The sequence below is a fragment of the Brassica oleracea genome, chromosome C7 (assembly GCF_000695525.1).
Source record: "Brassica oleracea var. oleracea cultivar TO1000 chromosome C7, BOL, whole genome shotgun sequence".
Lineage (NCBI taxonomy): Eukaryota > Viridiplantae > Streptophyta > Magnoliopsida > Brassicales > Brassicaceae > Brassica > Brassica oleracea.
In genome coordinates this window covers 28341766-28352530 of record NC_027754.1, presented here as the reverse complement: position 1 = coordinate 28352530, position 10765 = coordinate 28341766, and the positions used below count along the sequence as shown (strand labels likewise).

General features: G+C 30.0%; 1 protein-coding gene and 1 long non-coding RNA gene across 2 annotated transcripts; one reads left to right on the top strand and one right to left on the bottom strand.

The window, feature by feature from the left end:
* Positions 1–4969: 4969 nt before the first annotated feature.
* Positions 4970–7833, bottom strand: LOC106303679 (AP-2 complex subunit mu-like). The gene is made up of 13 exons (XM_013739978.1): positions 7586–7833; positions 7309–7486; positions 7133–7223; positions 6966–7060; positions 6758–6847; positions 6622–6670; positions 6388–6526; positions 6199–6315; positions 6031–6121; positions 5793–5935; positions 5575–5689; positions 5437–5481; positions 4970–5226 (listed from the first exon to the last, which is right to left on the bottom strand). The coding sequence occupies exons 1-13, from the start codon at positions 7666–7668 to the stop codon at positions 5146–5148; spliced, it is 1317 nt and encodes a 438-aa protein (XP_013595432.1). The 5' UTR covers positions 7669–7833; the 3' UTR covers positions 4970–5145.
* Positions 7834–8063: 230 nt separating this feature from the next.
* Positions 8064–9095, top strand: LOC106305313. Its single transcript, XR_001262958.1, has 3 exons — positions 8064–8308; positions 8388–8754; positions 8933–9095. It is a non-coding gene; the product is annotated as an uncharacterized LOC106305313 (long non-coding RNA).
* The last annotated feature ends 1670 nt before the right edge of the window (positions 9096–10765 follow it).

Genomic DNA, 10765 nt, shown 5'->3' with positions numbered 1-10765 from the left:
ATAATTTCATTTAATGTTGATTTATATTTTTGGCAAACTTATTAGAATATGGTAATAATTCATATATTAAATTTAATATTGATATTTCTTTTTGGTAAACTTTTTTAAAATATGGTAATAGCTCATACATCATCTATAAAATAAATATATTCATATCTAACATTTCAAATTTTGAAATATTATTATTTTGTATACTTATACAATTTGTATTACTAAAACTTTCAAAAATTTCTACAATTTCTTAAAAATTTAAATATCTAATCGTAAGATCATTAGACTTATATATCTACAAATTTTAAAAATATTGTTTAGGTTAAATATTTGCTAATTATACAATTTTATATTATTTTTATTAGTTTTATACAAATTGATTTAACATATATCGAATATATATTAAATATTAGTAAAAAATAGTAAAATCTATAATATTTAATAAACTTTATTTTTAAATATAAATTAGATTTAAAATTTTGTTTACTGAACATGGTGCAGAAAAACATATAGTCTAAATATTATTTGAGAAGTCAGTTTCTTATGTATCATTATCACGTTAATTATTAAAATAACTAATTACAATGATATGATTAATAAATTATAAAAAATATAATTAATGTCATTATTAACATTTTCTTTTCTTATTTGATAATCTTTGTTATTTAATTTTATTTTACTTTAGTTTTCTTTTCTTTGTACTGGTTTTCAAATCACATATATAAAAAGTTATATTTATAAAATATAAAAACATGGTCTATTATACATATATATATATATATATTGATTTCATAAAAAAATTCATAAATAATAAGATTCATATTTAAAAGAATGTTTCCAACTTTGTGATGGTTTTCTTATTCTTTTCTATTTCTTTGTGTTTGGCTAAAAGAAACACACTTTAAGGAACCGACTCAATGTTGCGACATGAAACACAATTGTTTCTAGAGAAATCGAGTTAGGGTTCATTAGACTAGGTAAAAAGAGATGATACTTAGGAATTTAGTATAGGAGTATAAAACCTGTGACATACGTATGGGTAACCGAGACACGCCTCTCTTTGGCTTGAATGGAACACTCAAATGGGTTGAAAACTTGTTGGTTTTGCTTGAGGAAGAAAGGAGTTTACCTATTTGGTTGGCAACTTTTCCCCAAAAAAAACAATTAAAACTGGTGGTGGCATATATATTAGAGAATGGTAACTTCATTCTGAAAAATGTCTCCAACCGAACTTGTTAGTAAACCTTCGATTTTCTTTGTGATACTACTCTACCAGACATGATTTTGGAAAGAGATCATCTTGTTTTCCTTGAAAATACCAGAAGATCCCTCAATCATAGGCTCATCTTGTAGTTTGGCCTTGATATTTATCCATGGTGAGCTTTTAAAACCATCATAATAAAAAAAACTATAATCTAGTGTGTGTTGGATATATATCAATTTTGTAAATTGTTCACTAATATACAAACATATTCAATGTTTATATATTTTTTTATATGTCAATTGTTCGCTCCTTTATTTTCAAATCATTTCATTAAATATTATTATGCATTTAATGACATCTGATTCATAACAATAAACTGATAAAAAGAAGTGAAAACAAAGAAATACATAATCAAAAGGTAAGAAAAAATAAGCAAAATAATAAATTATATTCAGTTTTTTGTTGTCTTCATTTACATTATAATTATTACATAGACAATACTATAATAAAGAGATTTCAAGATAAACATTAAATAAATTTTTACACATAATTTATACACATGAAAGATGACCATTTCAACATATATAATCATAACATTATGAAATGCGCTAAGTTAGAAATAAATAAATATATATATATATATATATATATATATATGTGGATCTCAGGTATGGAATTTGCATCTCTTTCAACTTCTTCCGCTACTTCTTTGAAATCGACAGTGTCTTTCAACTTTGTGATATTCTTCTTCTTCTTTTCTGCCTCATTGTGTTTGAATAGAACACTCAAATGGGTTGAAAACAGATTGGTTTTGCTTGGGGAAGAAGGGAGTTTACCTGTTTGGTTGGAAACTTTTCCCAAAACAACCAATTAAAACTAGTGGTGGCAGATCTATTAGAGAATGGTAACTTCATTCTGAAAGGTGCTTTCAACCGAATTTGATACCGGACATGACTTTGAAAAGAGATCACCCTTTTTTTCTTGAAAAAGCCCATATAATTCCTCAATCATAGGCTCATCTTGTAATTTGACCTTGATATTTATCCATGGTGAGCTTTTCTTTAAAATCATCATAATAAAAAACTAAAATCTAGTGTATGATGGATATATATCAATTTTCAAACTGTTCACTAATATACAAACATATTCAGTGGTTATATATATATATATTATAAATTGTTTGATCCTTTATTTTCAATTTATTTTATAAAATATTATTCTGAGTTTGCATGGCGTTTGATTGATAACAATAAACTGATAAAAAAATAAGTGAAAACAAAGAAATACATAATTAGAACGTAAGAAACAATTAAGCAAAATATAAGCAAAATAATAAATTATATTCAGCCTTTTGTTGTGTTAATTTATATTCTAATTATTACATATCCAATATTATAAAAAAAAAGATATTTCAAGATTAAATATTAAATAATTTTGTATACATAATTTATACACATGAAAGGTAACCATATCAACATATATAATGATAACATTATGAAAACGCTCAAGTGATATATATATATATATATATATATATATGATTTCGTAAAAAGGAAAATTCAGAAAAAAACATAATATTTAACTAAACAAATAGCTTTCCCTTTGAATCATAATCTAAAATGACATAATAGATATTAAATATTAAAATGTACTAAATTTAAATTTTCTATCAACCAATATTTTTAATAAACTAAAAATAAAAATATTTTAATTATCATAAATTAATAGCTTTAGTGAACTAATACCGTTATACATAGTTACATAACTAAGATAACATAAGTTGAGATATTTTAATAAGTAAAAAATACAATGCTATGTCATTATTAAAAATGATATTTTTGTTATTATTTTTGGTTTTATTTTTATTTATAGTTTTTATAAAATTGAATAGATAACAAAAACTATTTACAAAACAAAAATAGATTTTATGTTTGGTTTGATTATTTAAGTTCGAACCTATCAATGCTTCATCTTATTTCTTCTTTCTTAAAGATAAATATTGATCTTAGTATCTATAGATTTCAACAAAACTTAATCGAAGCAGCCAAAAAGATATTAGTCGTAGTATACTAACTAACAACACTTTAGTATAAAAATTAACAACATTAATCTTAGCTAGTAAATTTTAAAGATAATTGGGTTTAATACAAAAATTCCGACAATCTAATATACACATAACAAAAACAACCAAACTAATCATGTATGATAGCCGAACCGACTAAATATTCTACATAAAATCACATGTCTAACTAAAATAAAATAATATTATTTAAAATAATATTTTACATATTTACACTATAAAATAATTTAAATGTTTTAAGAAATTAATTAGTTATTATAATTTATTTACTTAGTAAATATTTATACACGTGCATGAATACGGAAAAATCACCTAGTGTGATTGTAAATTATCAAACTATAAACCGAAAAGAACATAACCAAAGGCACAAGCGATGATACCTTAATAAATGTAAGATAAGCTGCAGTCTTCTCGCTTGTCTCATGGTCTGAACTTTGTGTGAATGTGTCAAAGAATCTTTAGATGGAAAAAAAAAATTATGCCCTCTGAATTCCATCTTCTATGGCCATGTACAACCACGAGACAATCGTTCCATAAGGAACTCGTTATGCAATAATGGATGTTGATACTTGTAGCTAGCTCTATTCTGTGTTGGTACTTGGTCACATTGTTGGATTGGATTTGCATGCACAATGTATATCACCGGCCATCTCTCGCAAATGTCTATAAAAATAGGTTTTGATATACATAACATGTTGGGTGGGCCACATGGAAGTTTGGAGGAGACATTCCAGTGAAATGTTGGGGGAATTTTTAAAAATAAAGATGCAAGTATAGGTTTTGTGGTGAAGAGAAGAAAACGAATTAAGTGTGGATTATTGGTTGTAGTATTTTGATGAATTTAAAATTCTTTCTTGGATTTAGAAATTTTTGATAAATACATAGATTTTAAAGTCAAATAAGTAGATTTCAGAATCAATGATACAGATTTCAAAATCAAAATAACTGGATTATCATAAATCAGCCAAAAAATTAAAGTGTTTTAAAGTGTTGTGGTTCTCTTGAGGACTCCATTGAACATAAGAACATTTTTCACGTTCTTGTGGTTCTTGTTGTGATTCTTCCATTGATGTTCTTTTAGGGTTTTAAAGTGTTTGTTTCTTGTGTTAATTTACTAATGTATAGTAGAGATTATATATAACTATGATAGACCGATCACTACGATATAAATAGAAAGGAAAATGTAGAAATTGGACAATTGGAAAAATAGAAAACTTTCAAATCAATGTGATGAGTGCTCGATGTTTTTAAATGGAAAAGTTACAAGCACACTACCGTTTAACAAAATAATCATATCTTTGTGAGTGCTTGTTATAATTACCGTATGCAATACATATATACGAAACTTGGTGCCGAAAAGATATTAGGAAAACCAATAATACAGATTTGTCAAAATATCATGGTTCAACTCAATATTTGCTCCTTTGTATTTTAAACTTAAAATCATTCATACATCCATTCAAATCTAATTTTAAATCAAATCTTTAAATAAATTATTATTATTAAATAACACCTGATTTTAAAATCTATTTTAAAATCATAAAACCAATAACAATTGATTTGAATATATATTTTAAAATCATATAACCAATAACAATGAATTTGAATATGAATTTTAAAATTAGAGAACCAATAACACTAGATTTGACTTGTATTTTCAAATCCATTAAAATATATGAACCAATAACACCCTCTAAATGTAAAGACATAAGAAATAATATTAACAAAAGAAATCTCTAATGGACAAAAACAAACAGAACGAGGTATAAAAGATATTTAACTCGTATATCTTGTTTTGCATTAAGGAACAAAAACTAGAAGCCATGAGCGTCACGTCTGATGTCACTGAAGCTGAACAGTGATTTTTAGGTTAGCATCTGATCTCATATGATCCAGCTTTCGTAATGTATCGAACCCACTCAACCGTATTGTAACCGCTCTTCTCCCACACCTATCAAACATTCCGGTTACGGGTCAAATCCAAGGAAATGGTGAAGTTTTGATAACCAAGTAACGAGTTCAATCTTTCTCAAGACCAGAAGCAAACACTTATAACATAAAAGATCTGAACTGGGTTTTAATGTCACAAATGGGTTGTTGGAGATTCCGATATTTAGCATCACATTTTTTGTCCTAGAAACGTATAGAAAACTAAGCGTACCTTGAGGAACCGAACTCGTAAACCAGATGCAGTGAACATTGGCACCTGGAAATAGCACGACGCTGAGATAGTTAAACTAACAATCCCCTTTCGCAACCTGGTTCTATTTAACAGTGTCAACAAGAGAAGAAGATTGACCTGAAACTCCATTTGGATTGGTGGCCTTGTCCAAGATTTCTTTTCTCCCATTGTTGAGATCAACTCAATTTCTGCACTTAGTGTGGACTCTGTTTGTCCTGGAAACTTTCTTATCCTAAGGAGTTAAAGAGAGAAGGCTAATGATTGATAAAATTCCAAGTAATAGAGTTATAAAGATAATACATTTGGAGTATTTCTTAACAAGGAGTAAAACTCACTTCCAAACCAAGCAATCGATTGATGGATTGTACTTAGCACGACCAGTTGTCACTTGGAAGTTGGTTTTTGCTGTTTGTTTTGGCACTGGAATCTTAACTACGACGCCGAGGGCAAACATTTTGGCACCAAACACACTTTTGACCTGAAAATTACAAAACATGAAAGTGGACTGTAAGAAAACAAAGATCAAGCTACTTTTTTTGTTCTTAATGTTTTCTGAGAAGTTGAGCTACTTACCTTGACATTTACTTCCATGCGTGTACGACCAAGTTCATTGATTGTTGGTAAAACCCGGAACGGCAGATTCACTCCCTCTGTGATACGATACCTGTATCATTATTAAGTCAGTAGTCAGTACACTTTGGTAGCCGAACAAATTGCAATAAGAAACATTCCAAAACTTACTTCATCAGTTCAAATTCACCATCCGGTGGTACAAAACTAACGGTCTTCTCGGAGTTGAATCTTGTCAGGTTCACACACTGGTGAAATGTGACATCATCAAGCTCAATGGTTTTGCCACTGCACCACAAGAATGAATCAGCGAGTTAGTAGCTAGTGTGCTGTGTGCATCGCCGATTTGACAGAACGTACCTCTTAGCTGGACGAGATTTCATTTCCGATTCCTTCTCAAGACCAATTTTATCATTCAACCCCAGCTTCAGATCAGGCATTCCCGAAAGGAAACATTTCATTAGAACTTTTCCCGTCACATCACACCGAAGAACATTGCCTAACAGATGCGATAATGCACCAAAAACAATCATATTAATGCTACAGATAATAATCAAGGAAAAAGAAACTTTAAAAGAAGAAGCAATTATCTACCTTTAGAGGACATAAGAAGGTTTACGCTTTCCACAATATCCAGAAACACCTGCAATGGTGAAAATGCATCATATCAACACAGACCGACAGAATCTAGCAAACTATATACACACAGACATAAACTCAAAACACTTACCTCATTCTTTTTGTAAGAAAGGCCCTCTCTTCTCCAACCAACAGCACCCGTAACTTGCAACGTTGCATTTGGTACAGGCTTGTCCTTCGGCTGTAATAAAAAAAAATAGAGGCTTAAAAACGAAAATGCATGAAGTAAAGAAGAAACAAAATCTTGATTTAGTGCCGGAAAACATTGATTTACTAGCAAGAACCAGAGATGGCTTTACCTTGGATGAAAATGGAGACCGTACACCTTCCTGAGTAATATAAAGCTTCAAAATTTCAGGGGAGAGATTCTGGGGATAGCCAAAGTCCATGATCTCTGCAATGATTCCCACATATAATATGTCTTTGCGATAAAATAGAACAGTAGATAATCTATGAGGTTACATACCGTCCAACAACTCATAAATGAGAACAAAGTTATTTCGAATAGCGTCTTCATCAAAAGCTCCACCAAAGTAAGATTTGAACAAAGCAACAGCCTGAACGCGAATCAAGAGCAGTGGTAGCTAAGTATTTCAACAAGGTTCAAAAAGTATTGTGACAAAATGCAAAGAACTTTTAAACCTCAACAACGAACTTGAAGCCACAAGCAACATTAGCATTGCTGCTGGCAACAATGACGATGTAGACATTGCTGATACGCATATAGACGAAGGAGCAGCCACCAATCTGACGCACAGGACAGTTGCCTAGCTCCTTGGTCTGCATTATATGCGTTCGAAATGCATCCACCATGTTTCCCCTTATTTATCAAAATGGAATTAGAGAATAGCTCGAAATCAAGAATCTCGAATCACATGAGCTACTTAGAAGTGCTAGAGCTGAAAATGTAGATTCTCACCCGACATCGTCTCGGTAAGTGCGATTGATGAGAACATCGCCACGGAGATTCAGAAAGTAGATGGCGGAAGCTGCCACCGGCATCTTCGATCTACGCAATTCTCAAGCACAGATCGTATAGACTAGCTGAATTACAGGCGATTTGATATTAAATTCGAGGTTTTTTTTAATTTTTGACGAGATCTCGGTGTCGGAGGAACGAGAAAACGAGGAAGAAGATGAAACTGAGCCAAGTGGTAAAAAGAGGACTTTATTCTAAAATGCCCTAGTACCTTACTCAAAAACTCTAGTATGCCCCAGTTTTAAAAAGATTTTCTTTTTGAATATTTTTTAAACCAGAAAACGAGTAAAAAACATCTAAGGACTTAATGAATTTGCATAATTACAAACCCAACCATGGTTCAATCGGATTATCCAAATCCAAACCTAGAACATATGGATCTTTCCATCATTCTTTCATGATTTTTTTGGAGATTTTAATCTTTTTTTTCTTCTGAGCTTTCATTTTCTCTTCAACAGAAAAAATCGCTCAGTTCCATAACTCTGTTTTATTTCAGGCTCTATTCCGACGACGGAACGACTCATTCGTATCACCACATTCCCGTTCTTCCTCCTATCAGAGGCATCTTCCTATGATTTTATCTTTGAAACCAACGAATTAATTGAAGTTCTTCAGGCTAAAAATGGTTATGGAGCATTCTCGTTGGCCATATCCAGTGAATTGGTAAGCTAAGCACTTTTAATCATTTGTAACCTTAGACTGTTGTACCGAGGACGAACGGTTATGCTTGATGTGAGCGCAGTCGCAATTCTCGTGGAGAAGCTAACAGAGGAGAGGACGGAGTCGACAACAGAGAGTCGTTCGTCGTCATCGGCAGCAGAGAATTTCGTGGCGGCGTTGAGCCACGAGAGTCTTCGATTCAAGAAGATAGCTAAGGAGGCAAGTGCAGTGGAAGACCTTGTATCCTTTCTCGTGCTTGAACGGAACAAATTCCTTTTTTACTCTTAACTTCTTTTCTAATCCGTCGAGTAGTTCCACAATCGAAACCCCCCAAGGTCAATCGAAACACAATTGATTTAGTTTGACGAATTTCCTTAATTTTGTTGTCTGTGTGAATCAGAAGCAACATGAAATGGATTGAAGAGAGCGCTTACCCACATTTCACCAGAGTAAGATCCAAACTTTTACACCCCTTGAGTCGGACAATTAGTTTAGCAAGATTGAGTGGTATTAGTATTAAGAGAGACACAACAATAGAGAACATAAGCATCTAATGTAAGAAGAAAGTTTGCCTACAGAACAACAAAACCAGCGATACATTTTTCTATACATTTTGTTTTGTTTCAGGCTTCAAGGCATAGGAAAAGCAGGGAGCATTATCGGTGAAGTGGTGAAATTACTAAGCATATAAGTTCTGAGACGAAAGCAAACATGCGGATCATATAAGATCTAAGACGAAAGCAAGCATTAGAAATATGTATATACATAGTAGTACAAGGTAATCCAAGGTAGTTTAAGGTAGTTCTAGCAGTGCTAGTAATCGACAATACATATTTATATAAATAAAATATAATATAAAATTTTCAATTTATATAAAATAATATATATCCTTTTCCGTTTAATGAAGAATGCAATTTTGATATTTTTACAGATTAAAAATGATTTAAATGCATTCATGTTCTTAATAAATAAATCTATTTAATCAAAAGTTTTTAAGACGAATATCAAAGCATATTTACATTAATATTAAATTCAAAATAGATATAACTAAATTAGGATTTTTAAATGATAATCTTTACATAAGAAAAAGTGTCTTATTTTTTTATGAAACAAAGAGAATATTATTTATAAGTTATACAGATTGTTAAATTCAATTATAAATATAAAATAATAAAATATATTAAACATCTTATTTTAAATTTTAAGGCTATATAAAAGAGATAAAACTTTAATTAAGGAAAATAATTTGTATACACAGTTTCTTAAAAATATTTTTGAAATTAATTATTGATTAAAATACTATTGAAATATATGATCTATTGAATTTGTAATTTTGAAAATATTTTTATAACCTAAATTAATATAAATATTTTATTAAATTATGTTTGAAATTTTTGATTAACATATTATTAAAATACACATTTTATTAAATTTGTATTTTTGAAATAATTATATAAATATTTTGAAATTAGCTGTTGATTAAAATGTCTTGTTTTAAATTTGATAAATTTTAAATAAAAGAGAAAAATTTCGTTTAGGAAAATAATTCTATAAATATTTTCTTAAATTTCTTTTGAAATTAATTGTTTATTTATTGAAATAGTATTGAAATAATTTATTTTGTTATTTAATTATTTTTTTAAAAAAAATTTAAGATAAATCTAAATTTTAATTTTGTTTTCATAATTTTAGTAATGTTAATCATTAATAATTCTTTTAAAAAATTAAAAAAAAAATCATGGGAAGAAAAATCTGAAAGAAAAAGCCATCTTCGTTACAAAAGACTGAGATGGGATCCACCTGAAAAAAAAAATTAAAGAAAAAGAAAAAGTTGCGTGGATCCTGCAACATATGAAAAAAAAATCACAGTTGTGTGGATATGAGCATCATTTAGGGTGTCCACGTCAGATTGATAATTCACACCAATTATAGAGTTTTAACTCGCCACGTCAGAAGAGCTTTAAGACAAAACTGGTCATTCGTTTGGGCTGTGTATATATTTTTAAATGGCAACTCAAGCCCATCTAGCCTTTAGTCTCGGAAGCGTTAAGTTTTGATCTTCTGACTCTTCCACTTAATCGTCACAGCGTTACAAATCTTCCTCAATCCATTATCCTCTTTAATCCTTTGTAATTGTTTTGTTCCACCTCCCCCTCTTCCTCCTTTTATATAAAGTGCTTCATATGATCTTCAGTTCAACCCTGATCGAAAACCTCCGCTGAAGAAGCTACTGCTACGGCCATGAAATCCAATGGAAAGTCTCCCGTCTCCACCAGGAAGTCACAATCTGTGAAATCTTTGGAACATAAGCTATTGTGAGTAAATTCAATAATTCTTTTACTAAAGTTTGAAACTTGGAACATTAATCTGTGAGTTGTGTCTAAATCTAGATGATTTGTTCGTTTGTCTTGGTATCACACTACAAGAAAACATCAAGGATTCTGAGGGAAAAAATCGTCG